The sequence below is a fragment of the Phyllostomus hastatus genome, unplaced genomic scaffold (assembly GCF_019186645.2).
Source record: "Phyllostomus hastatus isolate PE091 unplaced genomic scaffold, TTU_PhHast_1.1 phas_scaffold_93, whole genome shotgun sequence".
Lineage (NCBI taxonomy): Eukaryota > Metazoa > Chordata > Mammalia > Chiroptera > Phyllostomidae > Phyllostomus > Phyllostomus hastatus.
In genome coordinates, this window is record NW_025334042.1 from 11,583,454 (window position 1) to 11,607,769 (window position 24,316).

General features: G+C 34.3%; 1 protein-coding gene across 5 annotated transcripts in view; it reads right to left on the reverse strand.

The window, feature by feature from the left end:
• Positions 1–24,316, reverse strand: part of MON2 (MON2 homolog, regulator of endosome-to-Golgi trafficking) — a 113,304-nt gene that overhangs the window by 40,489 nt on the left and 48,499 nt on the right. For 3 of the 5 annotated variants that reach the window (XM_045829175.1, XM_045829173.1, XM_045829177.1), the window contains 14 exons: positions 19,490–19,722; positions 15,586–15,667; positions 14,705–14,889; positions 12,473–12,585; positions 12,036–12,140; positions 11,579–11,659; positions 11,427–11,500; positions 11,252–11,342; positions 8,387–8,488; positions 7,275–7,277; positions 6,979–7,089; positions 5,015–5,190; positions 2,775–2,937; positions 143–436 (listed from right to left, as the gene is read on the reverse strand). In XM_045829175.1, the coding sequence (XP_045685131.1) occupies positions 143–436; positions 2,775–2,937; positions 5,015–5,190; positions 6,979–7,089; positions 7,275–7,277; positions 8,387–8,488; positions 11,252–11,342; positions 11,427–11,500; positions 11,579–11,659; positions 12,036–12,140; positions 12,473–12,585; positions 14,705–14,889; positions 15,586–15,667; positions 19,490–19,722 (1,813 nt within the window). The remainder of the gene's footprint in view (positions 1–142; positions 437–2,774; positions 2,938–5,014; positions 5,191–6,978; positions 7,090–7,274; positions 7,278–8,386; positions 8,489–11,251; positions 11,343–11,426; positions 11,501–11,578; positions 11,660–12,035; positions 12,141–12,472; positions 12,586–14,704; positions 14,890–15,585; positions 15,668–19,489; positions 19,723–24,316) is intronic. The other 2 variants (XM_045829176.1, XM_045829174.1) reach the window with 1 other exon arrangement.

Below are 24,316 nucleotides of genomic sequence, written 5' to 3' on the forward strand. Positions count from 1 at the left end.
TATGACAAAGCTAACATTTTCTCTTTTGTAAAGTGCACAAATGCATGGAAATTCATCTTAAAAAATAATAGGAACAAGTTTAATTGAAAAAGTATATGTGTATTCCAATTAAAAGCTGGTAATTCAAGCTATTTTACAATACCTTCCAAATAACAGTGTGCCATGTTGAATGCTGTAATAAGGTTCCATGTGCACCGATTGTTGAAAACAGAGTTTGCCCTGCACTCTTCCTGACGGCAGGACGGGGGTCCACACACAGTTCACCCAGTTTTGCATACAGACACAACCACAGGCAATCAAACGGTGGTGCAGGGTGGAACGGCCGGTTTAAAACCACTCCTTTCTCTTCTGCCTGCTTTTGCTGTGCTGCCTCTTCTTTATTTAATTCTTTTTCAATAGTTTCCCCTCTTTGGAAAAAGTAATCTGAAATATTCCACTAAAAAGCAAAGTAGGAAAATATAACTTTATTCAAGGTTTTATTTTAAAGAGATAAACAAATATGCAACCTATGGTTGTTTTACCTTTCAGAATAAAACATCTAAAAATTACTTTAGAAGTCTAGTAGAAGGGATTTAATGAAGACATCTCTTCCTCTGCCAAGTGTCTCTATCTAATTTCAGAAGACTATAGGGGACAAATCTTTTGCTAACATTAATATTTTAACAAATTTTATTATGAAAAATTTCAAGAACACAAAAATGTAGGGAGAATATATTGATATGTTGATATTCCCACCACCTAGATATAAAAATTGTTAATATTTTGTCATATTTACTTTATGCCTATTTTATAATCTCCATGAGAAAGGGGCTTTAAAAAACATTATTACCCTGTTAGGGTGATAAGACATTATCACCCTAACAAAATTATTACCAATTCCTTAATATCACTGAATATTTTGTAATTTCATACAAGAGCAATTAGTATCCCCAGACATATCATATGACTTCATTCTCAACCCAGCAAGTTATGCAATTAATGAGAATTATATCAATGGTAAAAATGTGAAGTCCAAAAACTACAAACATGAACATAAAATAAAGGAGGCAATATCTAACAGAAATCAAGAATGAATAAATAACCACTGTTTGGGAGCAATTATCTACATATATAACATGCCTACATTATTTCCCCATGTTATATTTTTCATAGTATAGTATTAAGTTATCTATCTTGTGAGGGGATTTAAGTTTGACTTTCAAAACTTCTGAGTTATGATATACATTCAGAAGTGTCTAAAATAGCTTTTAAATAAATTTATATTGACAACTCTACATGTTTGTGTAATATTTAACAATACTCTTAGATTTTATTACTTTTATATTCAAAATAAGTAAAAAGAGGCTCAGAAGGTCAATAATTTAGTAAGAAGCAGACAAAATTAAAATACATATACAAAGTCTATCTGGAAAAAGTCCAGCCATTGGTAAGATAATAAGAACAGTTCGTGTAACACTGATGTAACCTGGCAGTCAAGGAGAGTAGACTGGAATGAGCATGTGCGAACAATGACGACTCCACTGTACTAGTCAGTGTGGGTGGTAGATGCCATTGAGTGAGTGTGTGTACTGTGTGGCCACTACATTCAAAATGAATGAGTGAGTAGAACAACAAATCTACATCAAATTTTGTACTAAGCTTGAACATTCATTCCTACGTGGAAACTATTTGGGTGACTCAGGAGGGCACACCCAGGGGAAACTGGTGATTGGCAGCTTCATTGCAACAATGTACCTGCTTATGCATCATGTCTTGTGCAGAGTTTTTTGGTGAAACATCAAATCATCCAGGTGACTCAGCCCCCTACAGCCCAGATTTAGAGCCCTGTGACTTCTGGCTTTTCTCAAAACTAAAACAACCTTTCAAAGGGAAGAGATTTCAGACTGTTGATGATGACAGAACAGTTGACAGCAATTGGGAGAAACTGTGTGAGGTCCCAAGGTGCCTGCTTTGAAGGGGACTGAGGCATCACTGTCCTATGTACAATGTTTCTCATATCTTGTATCTTCTTCAATAAATGTCCCTAGTTTTTATATTACATGGCTGGATACCTTCTGGACAGACCTCATATATCTGTTTCTACAGTCTAGGCTCTTCATCATCACATGCTGTCTTCTTACAGCTAACAAAGCAGTGTTGGCAAACTATAGGACTCTGTAAATGTTAAAACCTTTTATGGAAGCTTTATTTATATATAAGTAGTATATGAAAACTTCCAAAATAATATTGAAAATCCATTAACTTTTATACTAGAGTCAACTGACTCTCTTGAATGTATTATTATTTGTTTACTAAATCCCCCCAAACCTCATAAAAGTTAAATTTCATTTCAATATATCAAAATTATTCCAAATAGTCTACTATTAATGAATTACTTTTTTCCATTTCTTTTTTTTTAAAGATCCCATTCATTCAGTTTCAGAGAGAGGGGAAAAGAGGGAGAAAGACAAGCAAAGAAACATCAGTGTGTGAGAGATCAAATGCCCCTAAGTGGGGACCTGGCCCGCAACCCAGGCACGTGCTCTGACTGGGAATTGAACCAGTGACCTTCAGGTTTGCAGGTCAGCACTCAATCTACTGAGCCACACCAGCCAGGGGTAATGAATTATTTCTTAAGTGATGTCATTTAATCCTTTATGAAAGATATGTTTGGTATTTCAGAGTCATTTAAATGACTCCTATAGAGCCCAAAGCAAATTTACTTAGCATTCACTCTCAACTGCAAATAGTACTCTCTAGGTTATACATATTAGAAGATAAGCAGTGGTACTTACCAATAAACCTATGGAAGTTAAACTAATATTAAGTTCTTGGTTATGAAGTCCAAAGCTACCTGCAACATCTACAACTATCTGCAGGCAAGTGCAAGGCATGGTTGGTAGAAAATCTGTCACAACCAACTGAAGACACTGAAATGCCGTTCGTATCAAGGATTCTCTGAAAACACAAAAGAAATCTATACCCATGTATTTAAAAGAAATGTAAGGGAAAATACATATCTTACAGTAATCTGTACCATGCAAAATTCTGTGTTAAAATTTGAACAAAATCTTCTCTAATATACATTACATAGTACAGTATTTCAACATTTACATAGATTTTAGAAAGACATACTTATTTAAAATAATTTAAAACTTTGCAAGAAATAAAAATAGTAGACTAGAAAAAGGAAAGGAAAATGTATATTAATGCCATATTATTTTTATTTGTATTTTGTGTCAATTAGCCCTAAAAAACTTAAGACATTGAATGAGAAAGAAAATTGCCCCCCAGCTACATTCTTTTTTTTTTAAGATTTTATTTATTTATTTTTAGAGAGGGAAGGGAGGGAGATAGAGAGAGAGAGAAACATCAATGTGTGATTGCTGGGGGTTATGGCCTGCAGCCCAGGCACGTACCCTGACTGGGAATCGAACCTGCAACATTTTGGTTTGCAGCCCTTGCTCAATCCACTGGGCTACGCCGGCCAGGGCTCCTAGCTACATTCTTATCACTGTATCCCCAATATCTAGCATCCCTAGCACATGTAATACACACAATGAAATAGTCACTGAATGAAAGGTAGTTCCTTATTCTTTTATATCTATACTATATCTTATTATAAAATTCTAGTCTATAAAAGAAAAGAGTAACTGAATTTCATATAAAAAGAATAAGAAGTATTTTGTTTTTAAGATAAATTCTGGTGGTGAAAAATAATGATGAAAACAAATTATAATAGCTAACATATTGAGTGTTTACTATGTCAAGCACTTTCTAAGAGTTTTACATATACTAATTTCATCCTAACAACAACATCCTATCTTATAACTGCACTGTAGGTTGGGAGAAGAAACTTCAGCTTCATTTAAGTTATAGCTGATCTTTTTGCTTTAATCATCTCAATATTTTGTAGGATTTAAGGAAATTTATTAGTACAAATAAATTTTAAAAATTAGATTTCCACAATAGTCTTGAGTAACTTAATCATGTAAAAATTCCTAAATTAGCCATCAAAACAAGATATTGTGAATCCTGCAGAATTACACACAAATGCGTCATCCAAATGTCAGCTAACTCCACTGTAATGGTCAATCTTAAAATTACAAATCCATACATTTAGTCCAAATGTGCATTCCCTATTTAGTTAGTGATACTATCATCCACTGAGCTAAGTCAGAATTCTGGGAATCACTACTAATTCTATTTCCTATTTCCCACTTTTCCCCTACAGTTAATCTGTTTAGTAGCTCCTCCTCTCTGTTTCTAGAGCGCACTGCAGGCTTTCCCATCCACCCTTCCATGCTGCTTGACACAGTGACAGGTTTCAAATGCATATCAGATTACATCACTCCTCTGATTAAAATCCTAAAATGCCTCACAAATGTATTGAGAGTGAGTTCAAATAGTTTATAAAAGCATATAGCATCCTTCATAATTTTGGATCTGTACTTCTCCAGGGGCACAGTCCCTCCCACTGGAGTCCTATTCTTCTGCGACATAAGGGATTACTCTCTCGCTACAATATCCTACTTACAAGGCTTGTTCCTTTTCCATAGGGTTCTACTTTCACAGCAGGAACTACTTACTGTGTAATCAGAATAACTAGCAAGCATAGTATTTAGAATATACTAGGCACAGAATAAATGTTTAATAAATTAACAAATCAATGAAAAAAGTCACTTCAAAGCAATTTCTTAGACTATTTAATATATGCAAAGAGGTTAAGCCTTAAATGCAAATATTTAACGAAAAATACCCAATCTTTGAATGTTATAAAGTTTGTTAGATTGATACATTTATCAAGAACCTTGTATTCTTGTATAAATATCAAATAAACAGCTATCTTTCCATCCTTCCAAAACAAAGGTGAGCCCTAATAATTCAATGTAGTCACTTGAGGGTCGAGCTAAGAATAACTATAAATCTTGAACTTAAGCAGGAAGTGTATACATAAAAAATTACCACTACTACAAGAATCTAGAATAGTTTCCCCTTTTATATTACTTTTTGGATGTTAATTTTAAACACTTACCCTTGATCATTTCTGATTGCTCCCATGACTCCAAGCACTAATGGCCATCCAGGCCCAAGATTATCTCCCTGACTTTGAAGAATCTGCAACACACATTCTAGTTGCTTGAGTCGAATATCTGGATGGTTAATACTGGACATCTCCTTTAATGGGTTCAGTAAAAGCAACTGCAGCCTCTGAAAAGGGGAAAGACACTAATTAGGAAAAGATGCCCCCAAAAACAGAAAAGACTCTGCTGTTGCTTTTTAAGTTTAAAATCACCTTCATTCAGACTGCATTGGTAAATAGAAATTTTTTTAGTAAAATACACATTGATTATAATTTCTCTAACACTAATCATTAGACGTTATTTTGTCATCTATATCTTTTTTAAATAAATGAAAATAAAATCAATCTTTAAGATGTTAAAAGATACTAATTACAGACCCATATAGAAATGAATCTCAAAAAACGAAATATATCTAAGCAATATCTAGCTGTATTTGGAGAAAGGAAAACAATTTCCTATTTCTAAAATTGCCTTTCATTTATTCTATGAATATATACCATATGTATTTAAATTTAAAATTCTCAATACTCCTAAAAAATAAATAACTGGTAAACAAAGATGACAGATAAGCAAAAAATCTGCTGGAGAGTTAGAAAGAGGAGAAGGCAGGCATGCACTCCATTCTAACTTTCAGCATATGAAAGCACATGTTTCATTTTTTTTTATCCTCACCCCAGGACTTTTTTTTTCATTGCTTTTAGAGAGAGGAAGGGAGAGAGAGAAACATTGATTGGTTGCCTCCTATACATGCCCAGCACGGGGATGGAACCCACAATTCAGGCATGTGCCCTGGCTGGGAATAAAACTCACAACTGTTCGGTACAGGATGACACTCTAACTAAATGAGCCACACCAGCCAATGTGCACTTTCAACTTTCTTCTCTCCAAAGAATCATTTATTTAGTTCATTGAATGTCACTTGATCATGGTATATGATCTTTTTGATGTATTGCTGGATCTGGATTGCTAATATTTTGTTGAGGATTTTAGCCTCTATGTTCATCAGAGATACTGGCCTGTAGTTTTCTTTCTTTGTTATATCTTTACCTGGTTTTGGAATTAGGATTATACTGACCTCGTAAAAAGAGTTTAGGAGTCTTCCCTAAACAAGGGTTTTCTTTTCAAAAAAATTAAATTTCAGTAGGCAAAAAAATGTGAAATCACTAAAATAAAACCTCTATAAAAATATAGAACTTTTCTGTTTTGTTCATCATTTTATTCCAAAAGCTAAACTATTACCTGGCATATAGTATATATTCAATAAGTATTTGATGAGTAAAGTGGTAGAATGCAATTACAATACAGTAAGCTAATGAGGGCAATGGGAATAGTTATTAAATGCCTCATTCCTAATCAATCTTCAAACAACAAAACTTTGGTGTATTTTTGAAAAGCTGTGTAAGATATATGTGAATGATTAGGTAAGTCAGGACAAAGGACTCAAGACTAATGTAAATGCTGAAAGTATAAAATAACTTTTCTGGAATTACTGAAAAATAAAGATCTATTTCACTGTGTTTGCCTCCTTTGCCACTTGTTTTCTCCCCATGCAAGAGTAATGAGAAAGAAAAAAAATCAGAGACAGGTAATGAACAAAGGAAAAGAATAATAATGTAGGGCACCAAAATGAGGCCTGAGCACTGGAACTTCTAGACTAGGAGACCAGTATAGGTAGCTTATTAACTTAGTTCAATATCATAAACAAGAAAGTTTTTACAGTTTTAGAAAACTGTAACCCCCCTGCCAAATTAGACATATTAACCTTCCACAAGGGCTGCATAGCTTACATATAATAATAGATTATTAAGTAACAAAGCCTACTTTTAGAATATCAGCCATTTGATAAAGAAAAAAATTACATATGGAAAAAGATGATTTCACATTATATATTCTTTTTAAAAAAGATTTTTTCTACCTGGTTTTGTGAAAGTGGAGGTTCATGGTTAAATGTTAATCCTGCTTTAATAAGTGAAGTTAAAGCTTCTGCTCCCCATTCTCTCATTCGAGAATTTGGATGCTGGCAGACCTAAAGGTAAATACATTGACCAAAAAATTAAATATATAATATGTATATTTAAGCTCCCACATTAATTTGTGAAAAGAAAAGTGAAAACAATATATTTTTTATTCCTTCACATTTAAAACATTACATCAAATATTCACCAATAACAGTTGAAGAAAATATTATATCCAGAATATAAGTAAGCTTACCTTCTGAATAATAGGCAAGAGGAAGCAATAGAGAGACAGAAGATAAAAGATGAAACTAAACAAGTCACAAAAAATAGAAGAATTCATAAAAGTAAATGATGTCATCAGAGTAAACAAAAGAAGCAGATACTTATATCCCTAATTAGGACCACCCTCATAAATAATGTGCTACAATTTGAAAAACATATTTTTTTGCCTATTGAGAATGTCCATAATAAAGAAATATGCATATGTCCTTTAATAGCTCATAAAAGTAATCCCAATAAAATGGAAAAAAAGGAAAAGCATGGGTACATTTGTTTTTCTTATTAAGAATAATACCTTTCTTTGGTTAGTAAACTAATATAAAATGATCACAGCATCCTAAACCTAAACTGCACATACACATGTATACTGACAGAAGGAGATGTTATTAAGCAGCTAATTATTAAGAATCACCCTAACCTGAATACAAGAAAATACAAATCCAGATAAAATATCCTGTTGTTATCTATCATTAGTGATACTACACAGATTTTTCCCTTTGTAGAAGATCTATCTTATAATCATATGAAAGGCTGTAAAGGAGCAGCGTTTACTACCTTGAAATTTCAGAACTAACTGATAATGAGGTTAGTGAAAGATTATAAAATAAAAGGGATCTCAAGTTAACAGCTGAAGGAGACTGCAGAGATTTCATTGCTATATGGCCCATTTTCAGACAAAAAGAAAAGGAACCTATTCCTTTACAAGGCAATGAACTTCATTTAGTCCCTGATAAAATATATAGACACAAGTACAGGAAAAAAGTTAATTCTGATTTTCGTATGGTTATCCAGACTCATTCATTGTTTATGTCTTTATTCTTAAAAAATATGTAATATTTACTTATTTATTATTTATTTATGTATTATTATTTTTTTAGAGAGAGGGGAAGGGAGGGAGAAAGAGAGGGAGAGAAACATCAGTGTGTGGTTGCCTCTTATGTGGCCCCCACTGGGGACCTGGCCTGCAACCCAGGCGTGTGCCCTGACTGGGAATCAAACCAGCAACCCTTTAGTTTTCAGCCCACGCTCAACCCACTGAGCTATACCAGCCAGGGCAATATATAATAATTTTTAAAAAGAGGTTACCTCAAGTAGATGGCCAGTTAGAGGTCTCCATAGAATTTCTATTCGGTGCATGTTAACTAGACCAGTTTCTAACAATTTAGCAACAGCAAAAAGAGATGGTTCCTAGAGAGAAAACATATTTCATTTTAACGTTAGGAGAAAAATTTGGGTAAGTAAAACTGAGAATACACTAAAGAGCATGACTATAATTAATGTATGATTAGCTAGTATGAAGTTAGCAATAAATATAACAAAACCTCAGTTATCATGAGACAAATCTTTCTATCCACCCTTAAGTATCCAGAATAGCTCCTAATTGGAAAATTTGTTGGAAAGAGGCTGCTTTAGTGAGGAAAAAGTAAATTCAAAAATTATACCAGATACAGAGAATGGCTAGTCTTCGGACTAGAAGAATTCTGCTATGGGCTGAAATCTGTGCCCCTAAAACTGCTATGTTGAAACTCTGATGCCCAATGTTATGGTATCTGGAGATAGAGCCTATAAGGAGATAATTAACATGAAGTGAGGTCATAAGAATGAAACCCTGATGCAACAGGATTAGTGTCCTTAGAAGAGATATAAAAGAGCTTGCAAGTGCATTCTCCCTCTCCCTCTCTCATTTAAAAGAATGTGTAGGTGTCTAGGCCTTATAGTCAAAGATCCTTACTCAGGAAGCCTATAATGTGGCCCTGACATTTGCATTTAAAAAAAAAAATCCCATAGCTGACTTTGATGCACACAGCAGTTACAGCCATGAGTGAAGTGGTTGAGAATGGAGCTCTGGAATGAGACATATGTGGGTTCAAATTCAGCTTCACCAATTACAAAATAGGTGATCTCAGGCAAATTACTTAAGCTACTTCATCCATAAAATACAGATACAACTACTGAACCTTACAGAGTTCAGTAAGAGAACATGATTAAGACAAGTTACAGAGTTATCTTAAACAATTAAACAACAATGTAAGTTAGTGTCTGACATATAGTAAACAAATTATTATTTTGCCTTATTATTACATATTATGCTTTATTCCTTTTGCTTTGTTATTTTTGTTACTGTTATGAGCATGGTAATATGCCTGCACAAGTATAATCAACATCACCGCCTTCTAAAAGAATTTATAGGCTTTACCATCAGCTACTTCCTCAATACATTAGCATAAATTCCTGAAATAAGGACCAAAATGAGATGACTGGTCACTTTAAAGCCACAGCTAAATATATACATCTTTACTACCCATAATATTTAACTTACTCAAACAGCTGATACTGATAAACTTTTAAAAATGTAGAAAAATGGGGAAGTTTCTATTTATTTGAGCATCTGTGTATTTATAATTTTTATAGAAAGCACAGTTGAATAGTAAATTCTCTTATGCCTCCATCAAAAAACATTTTTATAAAGTTGATACTTGAATATTTTTATTTCCATTCAATAATTAGCACTCTATTTTGCAAAACTAAAGCCTAAAATGCAGAGATGTGGACACATTCTCACAGAAGTCATCTCTATTCCAGCGTCCATTTTCTCACCATTTGTTCTCTCCAAGGATCTCTGAAATATCACACCTATTCCTACCACTCTAGGTTAACAATAAACTAATAATAATCAAATCTCATATTTTTTTCAGTACTCATTGATCTTAACTCTTTTTTAAAGGTTTTTGAAAATTGATTTCAGAGACAGAGAAAGCTGGGCCAGGTGGAGAGACTGAGTGAAAGAGAGAGTGAGAGTGAGAGAGAGAGAAAGAGAGAGAGAGAAACACCAACTGTTGTTCCACATACTTATACATTCATTGGTTGATTCTTGTGCATGCCCTGACTTGGGATCAATCTCACAATCCCGGCATATTGGGATGATGCCCCAACCAACCAAGTGACCCAGTCAGGGCTGATGTTGACTTCTTGTAACACTTTTCTGTTTTGATTTTCCATGACACTGCCCTATCCTGCCTATCTAAATCCTACCATTCTTTCAATGTCTGGCTCCAATTCATCTTAACAAATCTTAATTCATTTTAGTAGAAATGTGTACCAAAAATGTCTAAAATGGTAATAAGGATTCAGAGAATTAGTGCTACATCACTTAATACTATACTATTTATTTGGACTGTTGTACCACCTTAACTGCCACTTAAGCATGAGCCAAGTAATTCACATGCTCTTTGAAAGTAGAAATCTTATATTTTCTAGCAGTGTCATGTACATAGTAAGCACTGTACTTGTTGAGTGAATGCATAAATTCTTAAGACATCATCATATAAACTGGCTAAGATTTCATTAAAATAGTTTAAGATATTAAAAATATTTTACTTTTGTTTTAAGAATTAATCTTAAAGATACGGAATTATTAAGGATAACAAGGAACTTATTACTTCACTATATTTTATAGTATCTCTGCCTTAATCTGGAGTAAACTCTAATACATATTTTCAAACACCTGGATGTCTATATAATTCTTTAGCTGTGTGCTATAAAACACTGCCTTAATAAGACCCTATTGGCTAATCTTTAAATGAGTTACATGAGCCACAATGACAAACCATAGTATACAGAATTATAAATAAGGACTGGACAAAATTATAATTAAGAAGCACGCGAAACACAGTTTATTTTTCTATTATTACTTTCCATATGAAGAACTATAAGCCTCCTTCTGCCTCATCCTGTACATACTGGGACATATCATAAGCCAAATCATGTTCTCTTCACTACTCCCTCAACAAATAACAATCATAAATGATAAAAACTCAACAGAGTAGGGTTAGCCTACAAGGTATTATTTACTAATGTCCCACTAGTAAGGCACTGACACCATAATGAGTATACACCTTATTTATAATAAATAATGTACCATATTTAAAACAAAAAGGTAGAATATCATACCTTATTATTTCCATAGGCCATATCCATTGCTTCTAGGGATAAGGAGCAAAGTGCATTTATTAAATGATGCAATGATACATCATCAAGGTATCTGAAATAAAAAATAAAATAAGTCATTCTGATCAAAATATACACCTTAATAATGTTTCTACCAATTTAAAACCCTGATTCTTACTGTGAGCTTTCAAACAATCTTGAAAGGATGTTGGAAATCACTGGTAAATCTGTCATCACTGCTGTTGTTAGAACCTAAGAGAAGAATAAAATTAAATGTAATATATAAACATTTTGGGAAGCGCTAATTAAGTACAAATGACTAGAACTTACAGTACTGGGTCCTTCTACAGCTCTCCCAGGTTTCAAGGCACCACCACTACTAGGCTTTAATCCCAGAATCCATACAAGATGCTGAAAAAAATCAAAACAAAGTAATATATAAACACAAAAATCCTAATAACTAAAATTAAAACCCAGTAGTAACTTTTCATAACTAAAATTAAAAACAGTACTAGGCTTCTAAAAACTAAATTTAAATCAGCAATTAATATACCTATAAAATACTTATTACATCAAGCATAAGCAATAAAACTTAGGCCATTTCGAGAAGTATTCCATTATTTCATACAATATAAGCCATGTCTGCTTTCCTTTCCAACTTCTCTTTTTTCATATTTACTGCCTATTCCTTCAGCCTGTTCAAAGTACCAATGGGCACTGCTTAGTTTATTGTTAGCTCTTAGATAGAAAGAGAATACTGACCTCTGACCCAGAGATTACAACGTACCTGTAGAGTTGCCAAGACAAGTTGCCATGATGTTCCAAGAACAGCGCCATGACAGTGTGCCAAGTTAAGTAAAGTCCTCATACACTGGATATTCTTGGAAGTTAACTATATTTTAAAAAGATAGAACTGTTATGCACTCTTCAAAATTAAAAGTTTATAAAGAAGCATTAACATATTCAAACTGTTAAAAATAAAAACTAAAAATATTAAGAAAATAGGTTTAGATGGTTTTCTATAGAACAAATTCATTTACTTCAAGTTGGTTGTTATTTTTGATGGTTATGATAATGTCAATTGCACATTCATCTAATTTTTTCTAAAGATAACACCCAGGTTAAAGAAGGTAAATAAGTATAAATTTTGGCAAACATACCAAAAAAGGTACAAAAGTTTCCCTGAAAGTTAATTGGTAACCAAGAAAAGAGCAAGTACTTTACCATTACTGTTCCTTGAGGCTGGACTGCTAGGGGTTGACCCACGGCCACAACTTGCTGGTGAGATTCACTTGATGGACTTATCATCATAACATTTTGGCCCTGAATGGAATATGCTACAACAGAAAAGAATACCAAAATAATTTAAAAATACTTTTTATGTTGCATTCAAAGTAATGTTTTATTTTAAGATACTAACTTGATTAAACTAAGTTAAACTATGACACTTAATTACCTATATGCAAACATTTTTAAAACTCAGGAAGTGCAGAAACAAAGACAAATTAGGCAAATATTAAGTAATTTTCTACGTAACTTTAACAATAAAATTTTCGTAGACTTCTTTAAAAGCACTTAGAATTAGGACACTACTTTAAACATGTATTCTCAGTAAACTTTTCAGTTAGAGACCAAAATTCACACTTTCAGTATAAAAACTGAATGATCATGTTGAAATAAATTTATATTGCATGTAACAAAGTAAAAAGTATATAATGAACTTGGTCATAGACCAGTATCTGCAAATTGTAAGGGACTACTCTAAATATAACAGATAACTGTATAATATTGGCCTGATGCAAGAGAGTAGCAGTTTGGGTCAAATGTATCCTCTGTATTTTCTAATTTTCAGAGTAATTCTCAAATGTATACATTCACATCTGTATAGAAATAAATGTTAAGTGTCAACAGCTGTTTTTGTAATCTAAAGTTTTCTTTCTTTAGCTTCGAACAGAGTCTCAACATTTACCCAAATCCTGAAAATTAACAAACTAATACCATATTAACATCCCAGGGTTCTCTTCTACTCAAGCAACAAATCTTTTCATTTCAGTTCAATGCCCTGATGCCAAAATAACAATACTTATGGAAACCCCAGGAGTGTTGTGAAATAATAAATAAATACGTAAATAAATCAGGCTCCCAGGTTAAAAGCAAATTAATTTGTTGTACTTTTTATGAATTTGATTCTTCAGATTCCTAGGGAAGGCAGAACAGGGACAGGGATCCCTTTGGAATACCTGGAGAACATAGTTTCTTCACACAGCTGGCAACAAAGATCACTGGTGATTCCTAAGGCAATAACACTGCAAAGAAAAACCTCAACCCCCCTATCAATATGGCAAAGAAAAATCTCAGGGCCCCCACCCTAAAGCCCCCAACAGTGTGTAAAAACTAGGATGGTTCAGGTAGAATTGAATATGGAAAAAGAAATGTAAACCTTCATGTTCTTATTTAAAGTATTTAAAAATTGAGTTTCCTTTTCCATACAGTTAACAAAAAAACTCTATCGATAAGGTAGGAGATGGAAAACTTTCAAAACATCACACACACAATCTTACAAAAGACAGTCTTACAAACTCCAATTAGCAATCACTTTTCACACCTGATGATATTCCCATAAATTTATGTGAAGATACTATGTGGCAAAGAAGTATATGACTTTTTTCTTTCCATGAATCAATATAATCCTAAAGATATATTTTATGTGCATATAAAATGTTTATGTATATTTTATTGATATTTTTTATTTCACTCTGTTTAATATTTTCTACTAACAAGACACCTGGATCTGGGGTTTTGTTATTTAGGCAGCAGCTATACATAAAAAATAAATTAAAAATGTAAAACAAATGGTTTGAAAGTATCCCACAAGAAAAGAATTTTCTGAATATCAACTTAATCTAAGTGGCTGCAAACATTACTGTTCTACAAACCACTATTTCAAGCATATGTTATAATTTACAAAGGATTGCCAGACATCTTCTTTTATCCTCCCAATTATTTTTTTTGGAAGATTTTATTTATTTATTTTTAGAGAGAGGGGAAGGAAGGGAGAAAGAGGAGAGAAACATCAATGTGTGGCTGACTCTTGTGCACTCCCTACCAGGGACCTGGCCCACGACTCAGGCATGTGCCCTGGACTGGGAATCCATCTGGTGATCCTTTGGTTTCGCAGGCTGGCACTCAATCCACTGAGCCACACCAACCAGGGCTCCTCTCAATTATTATTTAAAATTGGTATTATTCTCCCCTACCCTCATTTCCACTATTTTAAAAAGATGGAAGAAGTTGAAGTTCAGGGACATTAACTTCTCACAGAGGTCACAGAGTCTGTGAGTAGAAAAGCAGAGGCTTGGACTCAGAATTTCTATAATTTTTTCTCTATGCTATATACCCCTCGACTAGATGAACAGGGTCTGAGAACTCAGAACTTAGAGTAAACTGAAGACTTACATTTGTTGGAAAGTGTGGCTGCAGTGGTGGTATTCAATACTGTAAGAGCATAATGGGGAGGCAGGGAACCTTTGCATATCGCAGTTATAAAGGCATCTCTTGAAGTTACTAGACCCAGTCTTCCACAAAGAGCAGCCATAGTCAGTTCAGCTTTTAAAATATTCTCAGTAGCAGCTTCATCTGTGCTGAAAAAAATAAAGTATTTTATGTAATATGATTAATATATTTTTAATTATAGGACAAGCATTATGTGGAATTAGGTATTCAGTGAAATTTCAAGAATATCTATTAATAATTGTCAAAATCAATATACTTGAAAGAAGAATTTTAACTAATATATAGGTCAAAATTAAAAATATCAAGCATTTTAAAATCAGTGAGTTCTGAGATTTTGAAGAAAAACATCAAAGAAATCGAATTACTAATTATCGTAACTATAAAGCAGCAGTAAGGCTTGAAATAATTTTAGGGTTGTATTTTCCATTAAAATAGTCACAATAGTTCTGGTAGGGAGCAGGGCAAGAATGGGATGGGAGACAAGAATAGCCCTGACTGGTGTGGCTCAGTGGGTTGGGTGTCATACAGCAAAGTGAAAGGTTGTAGGTTCAATTCCTGTCAGGGAACATGCCTGGGTTGTGGGCTGTGACCCTGGTTGTGGGCATGCGAGAGGTGACTGATAGATATTTCTCTTCCTCTCTTTCTCCCTCCCTTCCCTTCTTTTTAAAAATAAATAAGATCTTTTAAAAGAATACAAAGAAGAATAATATATACAAATAAAACACTAAAATTAGAAAATAATTCTTAGGGAAAATTTAGGTAAACCATTTTAGTGGGTTGTTTTAATTGTGACATGCAAAATAAAACTTATAAAGACTTAATACCTGGCATCAAGAAGGAGTGAGAGAGCAGCAAGTAGACCACACCAGCAAGCATTCACCATTTCTTCCCAAACAGCTCTGTTAGCTTAAAGAAAAAAAATACCACACAATATTTGATAATTACAGATGACACCTTACTTGATAATATTTCAAATTCTAAAATCTCCCTGGTCATGTGATAATATATCAAATATTCCATCAACAACTCAATTATTCAATATTAAAGCTCTTACACTTAAAATATATTTGAATAAATGAAAACTTTAAAAGCACATTATAGTTTCAGAATTTAATGTCTTAAAACGAAGTTATTTTAAAATATCAACAGTAACATCTTTTTGTATACAAGTTAACTGACATCATATATATATATATATATATATATATAAAGACAAAACCACTATTTCAAGTGTATAATTTACAAAGGATTTCCAGGCATCTTCTTTTATCCTCTCCATTGTTGTTTAAAATTGGTATTATTCTCCTCTACCCCATTACCACTATTTTCAAAAGATGGAAGAAACTGAAGTTCAGAGACATTAACTTCTCACTGAGGAAGTTTTACATTAGATCAATTCCTATTCCCTTTCCCTTAATTGGGCCAAACTTTCACCCCATGTGAACAGCTGGGAGTGAGTCAATGTAATGAGCTGGTTCAGCCAGAAGATTCATTATATACATTGGGAACTGAGCAAATAAGTAAACACATTGAGTAAAATGGGATCAAGTTTCTCACTGTGGAAGAAGGGAATTATAAATATGGAAAGTAAAATAAAAACCTTGTCATATTAAACTGTAAAGGAAAAAAATGTGATCTCTTGGTATTTAACATAAAGAAATATTTTTTAATGTAGAGAGATGTGTGCTTATGTATGTGTGTATTTTCTTTTTTTTAATGTATTTTATTGATTATGCTACTACAGTTGCCCCATTTTCCCCCCTTATTCCCCTCCACCTGTAAACCCCCTCCCACCTGCAACAACCCCCACCCTAGTTCAAGTCCATTAGTCGTACATATAAGTTCTTTGCTTCTACATTTCCTATACTATTCTTAACCTCCCCCTATCTATTTTTTACCTACCATGTATGCTACTTATTCCTTGTATCTTTTCCTCCATTTGTCCCTTCCCCCTGCCAGCTGATAATCCTCAACGTGATCTCCATTTCTGTGATTCTTTTGTTTCTGTTGTTTGCTTAGTTTTGTGTTTTTTTAGGTCCCGTTTTTAGTAGTTGTGAATTTGTTGTCATTTTACTGTTCACATTTTTTATCATCATCTTTTCCTTAGATAAGTCCCTTTAACATTTCATATAATAAGGGCTTGGTGATGATGAACTCCTTTAACTTGACCTTATCTGGGAAGCACTTTATCTTCCCTTCCATTCTAAATGAGAGCTTTGCTGGATAGAATAATCTAGGTTGCAGGTCCTTGTCTTTCCTGTCTTTGAATACTTCTTTCCAGCCCCTTCTTGCCTGTAAGGTTTCTTTTGCAAAATCAGCTGATAGACTTATGGGAATTCCTTTGTAGGTAACTCTCTGCTTTTCTCTTGCTGCTTTTAAAATTCTCTTTATCTTTAATCTTGGGTAATATAATTATGATGTGCCTTGGCGTGTGCTTCCTAGGGTCCAACTTCTTTGGGACTCTGAGCTTCCTGGACTTCCTGGAAGCCTAGTTCCTTCGCCGGACTGGGAAACTCCTCTGTTGTTATTTTTTTCAAATAAATTTTCAATTTCTTCCTCTTCCTCTTCTCCTTCTGGTACTCCTATGATTCAGATGTTGAAACATTTAAAGTTGTCCTGGAGGTTCCTAAGCCTCCCCTCATATTTTTTGAAATTTTGTTTCTTCATTCTGTTGTGGTTGAATGTTTATTTCTCCCTTCTAGTCCAAACCATTGATTTGAGTCCCAGTTTGCTTCCCTTCACTGTTGGTTCTCTTTACTTCACTTTTTATACCTTTTACTTTTTCTTCTATTCTGCAACCATACTCAACCAATTCTGTGAGCATCCTGATTACCAGTGTTTTGAACTGTGCATCTGACAGACTGGCTATTTCTTTGTTGCTTAGTTGTATTCTTTCTGGAACTTTGATCTGTTCTTTCATTTGGGCCATTTTTTTTTTGTCTTGGTACACCTGTTGTGTAGTAAGGGGTAGAGCATAGGTGTTCACCAGGGCAGGGCAACCCAGTCGCTGCATTGTGACACTGTATGTGGGGGAGAGGCCCGAGAGGGAATAATGCTACTTGCTCAGCTCTCTGCCCGCTTTCAGTCACTCTGCCACTACTCACAAGCAAATTAGGCCCTTCTAATTGGGCTAATTCTTGGGTGGGCGGGTTTCTGTACTTCTAGGACCCTGTGGGTCTCTCCAATGAACTTTCCTGTGAGGCCAGGAGTTTCTCCCATTGCCACAACCCCCACAGGTTTTTCCAGTCAGAGGTTTTGAGGCTTTATTTCCCATGCTGGAACCCTGGGTTGCGTGGTCTGCCTCGGTCCCCAGTTGTTCCTCCCGGTTTATCTGCACGCAAATGTGGGACCACCGCTCCATCAGCTGCCACCTTGTCCACCCCCATCCTCCAGCCACCACCTTGCCATGAGTCCTCTCCACCCTGGTTGCCCGTCACCATTCCTCCTGCTTGTCTGGATGAATGTTTCTTCTTCAATTCCTTGGTTGTTGAACTTCCACATGGTTCAATTTTATTTCTGTTCTGGTTGGTTTTTTGCTTTTAAATTCGTTGTTGTCCTTCTTTTGGTTGGGCGAGGAGGCACAGTATATCTACCTACGCCTCCATCTTAGCCAAAAGTCCTGTGTGTGTGTATTTTCTATGCAAATACCAAAAAGCATACCTAATGCCCATGTGTTAATTTCTAAATACTATTCTGCACTAAAAGGAACAAGGGCTCCTTGAAAAAATAACTGGACAAGAAAAATCCAAGATGAGCTTTGAACAATTTGTTGTATCAGACAATAAGAGCATGTTCAAAAATTTTTAAAAAGGGCACGAAGATAGATTAAAAGGGCACACAGGCTAGCTTGGAAAGAATCCCCACTGGCCGTGTCAAGGACAATTTGCATGTCGAGCCAAGTAATGATAATCACAAAATATAATCCTTTGAATAAAATAGGAATACAAGAATTCATACTAATATAAATAAATAATTGAAAAAAAATGAGGGAGAAGGGAAAGCTCTTTTATAGTAGAGGTCTCAAAATATTTCTCCACATAAAGTTAAAAATTATCTTTACATTGAAGAAACATGGTGGACATGTTAACCAAACAATAAAAGCTAACATCAACAATAACGTAACATACTGATACTGTATATCTCCTGATATGTGGAACACAATAGGAACAGCACAGCAACATTTCTGCCAAAAGTGATTAAATTGAATCAAATTATGAAAAAAACAGAAGACAAACCCAAACTGACTGGCCTATACTGTTAAAAAATGTCAAGGCCATATAAAACAAGAAGGAATTAAGAAACTTTTCAAGGTTAAAGGGCAGTACAGAGTTATGGGACTAAATTCAATATGTGACCCTGGGCCATAAAAATGTTACTGGGGCAAATGGGAAAATTTAAATGGGGTCTGGGATTAGATGATAATATTGGATTGATGCTTAATTTCTAATGGTGACTGTACTGTGGTTATATAGGAAACTGTCCTTATTTTTAGAAAATACACATTAAAGTATTAAGGGGCCTCACATCTCCAACTTATTCTGAAATGGTTCAGAAAAAAAAGGACAGTGACATATATATAAACAGAGAGAATGATAATGCAAATAGGGTGTTGTTGACTACTGGGAAATCAGGGTGAAGAATACATGGGAACTCTATTATTTTGCACCTCGCTGTAAATTTCAAATTATTTCAAATTAGTAATTAAAAATATAGATCATAAAAATATACCTCTTTCCTTATCCATTTGGTCTGATGTTGACTGTAATTCTGGCTGTTCCGATGACTGTGTTGGTGAAGAAGCTGCTTCACTGGTAGTCTGACATTCTGTTTCAATCTCTCCTAGCTCTCCTTCAATCATACTAGTGATTCCACGTACAAGGTCTAGCAAACAATGGAATGCTACAGACATGGCATAACCTTCTGGTATAGTTGGAGGCTCGACTTTGTCCAACATCTCTAGGCTGAAATTATGCAAAAACCAAAACACTAATTGGAAGCCTCAGTGGTGAAAATATATTAAACTATTTCTATAATCTGTAGATTACAGAAATACATTTGGTTTGCTATTAACAGAATAGCAAAAGTAAATGAACATTACTGAGTTTGTTTCCTCCTCCTGCATGGTATTCTAAGAAATTCATTAGAAAAGTTACAGCCTGATCACTGACATAACTGATTATTTTAATAATTTACTCTTTTGTCTCTCCCCAAATTGTGCCAAGATTTTCATGAATTGTTGATATTTAAAAAACCAAAATTTACATACAATGTAGAGTAAGATTTAAAGCAATTATAAAACATCCAAATACTGACTTGGAGCTTTTAAAATAAGGAGCTATCAAATCAAATCAATCCTCTAAAAAAGAAGATGCTTTCACACTGGGGAAAAAGTATTTATTATTGTGAGATATCAAGCTCACTTATCCCAGATAAAATCTGCCAACATGTTAAAAATAACACTTAGAGCATCAATGTGTCAAGTTCAAATTTTAGAGGAATTTCTACCCATGGTTAGGACAAAGCTTTAAAAAAAGACAACAAATGTTTTGTCTTAAATCATGGCAAATAGAGAATTATGGTTTTAATTTCTTTAATTTCATAATATGTTGAGATAATTCAATGTAGAAAGAACAATTCAATGAGGAAAGAATTAATGGTGCTAGAACTGGATATTCACATATAAAAGAGTGAGATTGGAGCCCTATATTAAACAAAAATGAACACAAAATGAATCAGTGATCTAAACATAAGAGGTAAAACTAAAACTTCTTAGAACACATGGGCAAAAACACTTACCTCCTGGGACGGCTACAACCAAAAGATAGACAATGACAAGCATTGTTGAGGATGTGGAGAAATCTCAACTCCCATACATTGTTGGTGGGAATGTAAAATGGTGTGGTCACTTGAGAAAATAGTTTGGCAGTTCTTCAAGAAGTTATACATACAGTAACTATATGACCCAACAGTGTCACTTCTAGGTATGTATCCAAGAGAAATGAAAACATATGTCTATGCAAAAACTTGTAGACAAATGCTCATAGCAGCATTATTTATTGCCAAAAAGTGGAAACAATCCAAATGTCTATCATTAATGAAGAGATAAACAAAATGATATATCATACATTGGAATATTATTCAGCCATAAAAAGAAGTTAAGTACCTACATGGATGAACCTTAAAAACATTATACTGAAGAAGCATGACACAAAAGAATATTTATTGTGTGACTCCATATATATGAAATAATATTCAGACCAGGCAAATCAACAGAGACAGAAAGTAGATTAGTGATTGCTTGGGGGTGGGGAAAAGGAGACTGGAGAATGAATGCTAATGAATATGGAGTTTCTTTCTGGAACAAAAAATTTCTGGACTTAGATGGTGGTTATGACTGCATAACTTTTGAATATAATAAAACCATAAATTGTATACTGTAAAAGGGTGAATTTTATGGTATATGAATTATGTATCAAAAGCAAAATTAAAATCACTAAGAAAAGTTAATAAAATTTGTTTAGTATTTCAAATTCTAAAAGTCTCTGAATCATAATCAAGAATAGATAAGGCAGAATGTTTATTAAAAATGTAAAACTTGAGATAAAAAATAAAAACACATATAAATAGCTATCATTTATTGACTCTCAACCTGGGACTCCTCAAGTCTTTTGTATATATTCTCATTTAACTGCTCACAAAAACTCTACGAGATTATGAAACTGAGGACTAAGGCAACAGTTATTAATCAGTTTTTAACCCAAGTCAGATCCTAAAGCCTATCAATTTAACTTCTAATATGTGCCAACTCTGAGCGTTTTAAAATTTAAGTAATCAATAAAAATGTATTTACATTATTATTCAAGAAATTTAAGCTCAAATGGAGAGGTAAAGTTTCTGGGTCTAATTTTTACCTGGCTAATTAGCCTTATAGAGCCACAAACAAAACTAGTAAGTGTTAAGCAACTTGTTAAACAAATCCCTCTTTTTAAAGAACATATAATCTACTGGGAAACTACATCTGTAACAGATAAAATAATCCTAAATATCAGAAACTCTAATTCCCAAATTCTATGGTATAGACTTGAAGTGCTAAAATAGTTAAGATACAAAGGTAATTTATACTTTTTATTTATACCACAAATGTAAAAGAAAGCACACACTTTCTTACCTCACTGTTTCAATGCTATTTTATTAGAATTACTACATAAATTCTGTTTTTATAAAACATAACACATTTATTTAAATATTTAAAAGTTAAGGTCAAGTTGCAAAACCTGTTACAAGCCCAACTTTGAAAGAAGCCATTGTAGAGAACTGAAAGAATATAGGACTTCTGATCAAGATGGAGGCATAGGTAGATATGCTTTCCTTCCTCACTCAACCAAAAGAAGGGCAACAACAAATTTAAAAACAAAAAAACCATATGGCCAGAAAATCAAACCATATGGAAGTTCGACAACCAAGGAGTCAAAGAAGAAACATTTATCTGGACTTGTAGGAGGGGCAGAAATGGACAGCCAAGGCAGAGTGGACATGCAGCAAGGCAGCGGTTGGAAAACAGGCAGTCCCACATGGGCATGGGGATAAACTGGGAGGAACAACCAGGGAGTGAGACAGCACAGCCCAGGGTTCCATCGCAGGAAATAAAGCCTCAAAACCTCTGGCTGTAAAAACCTGTAGGGGTTGTGTGTGTGTGTGGGGGGAGAAACTCCCTGTGTCTCTTAGCAGAGTCTGTTGGAGGGACCCATAGGGTCCTACCCACCCACCTGGGACCCACCCACCTGGGAATTAGCACTAGAAGGGGCCAATTTACTTGTGGGCAGCTGAGGAAGTGACCGAAAGCCAGTGGAGACCCAGCAAGCAAAGCAGCATTGTTCCCTCTTGGACCTCTCCACCACATACAGCAACATAAGGCAGTGACCTGGGTTGCCCCGCCCTGGTGAATATCTAAAGCTCCACCCCTTACAACAGAACAGGTGTGCTGAGACAAAGAAATATAGCCCAAATGAAAGAACAGATCAAAACTCCAGAAAAAGAACTAAGGAACAGGAGATAACCAACATATCACATGCAGAGTTCAAACCACTGGTAATCAGTATGTTCACAGAAATGATTGGGTATGGATGCAAAATAAAGGAAGAAGTGAAGGTTATACAAAGTGAAATAAAGAAAAATATACAGGGAACCAACAGTGAAGAGAAGGAAACCATGTTTAAATCAACAATATGGAACAGAAGGAAGAAATAAACATTAAACTGGAACAGAATGAAGAAACAAGAACTCAAAAAAAAAAATGAAAACAGGCTCAGAAGTCTCTGAAACAACTTGAAATGTTCCAACATCCAAATTATAAGGGTGCCAGAAGAAGAGGAAGAGCAAGAAACTGAAAACTTATTTTAAAAAACAATGAAGGAAACTTTCCCAATCTGGCAAAGGAAATAGGCATGCAAGTCCAGGAAGCTCACAGAGTCCCAAAGAAATCAGACCTAAGGAGGAACACACCAAGACACATCATAATTAAATTACCCAAGATTGAAAATAAAGAGAGAATCTTAAAAGCAGCCAGAGAAAAGCAGAGAGTTACCTACAAAGGAGTTCCCATAAGACTACTAGTTGATTTCTTAATAGAAGCCTTGCAGGCAAGAAGGAGCTGGAAAGAAGTATTTGAAGTCATGAAAGGCAAGGACCTACAACCTAGATTACTCTATCCAGCAAAGCTATCATTTAGGGAAGGGAAGATAAAGTGTTTCCCAGATAAGGTCAAGTTAAAGGAGTTCATCCTCATCAAGCCCTTACTATATGAAATGTTAAAGGGACTTATCTAAGAAAAAGAAGAAAATCAAAACTATGAACAGTAAAATGACAAAAAACTTACAACTATCTACAACTGAACCTAAAAAACAAAAATGAAAACAAACTAAGCAAGCAACTAGAACAGGAACAGATTCCCAGAAATGGAGATCACATGGAGGGTTATCAGTGGGGAGAGAGAGAATGGGGGAAAGGTACAGGGAATAAGTAGCATACATGGTAGGTAAAAAATAGACAGGGTGAGGTTAAGAATGGTAGAAGAAATGGAGAAGCCAAAGAACTTAAATGTATGACCCATGGACATGAACTAAGAGGGGAAATTCTGGAGGGAGTGGGGTGCAAGGCAGAAGGGAATAAAGGGGAAGAAAAAGAACAGGACAACTATAATAACACAATCAATAAAATATAATTTAAAAAGAATATGTTATAATACTTATGTTGAGACTACTTCTGTGTATATAGCAGTTAACTTTTTAAATTATAACACATTTAAATGTCTAAAAAAAACAGAATACACAATTAGAACAGAATAAACAATTAAATTTATATGTGAGGCTTCAAGAAAGTAATGAAAACAATTTTACACTGAACCTCACATTGAATTAATGAAATATGCCAATCAACAGGGAAGCTCCAACATGAACATGCTAATTAATCCATGTGCAAAAGAACACCCAATGTTTTCTGGCTGAAAAGTTGATATATCACTGTTCTCTTTTTATAGAAAAGGAAAATAAAATTTAA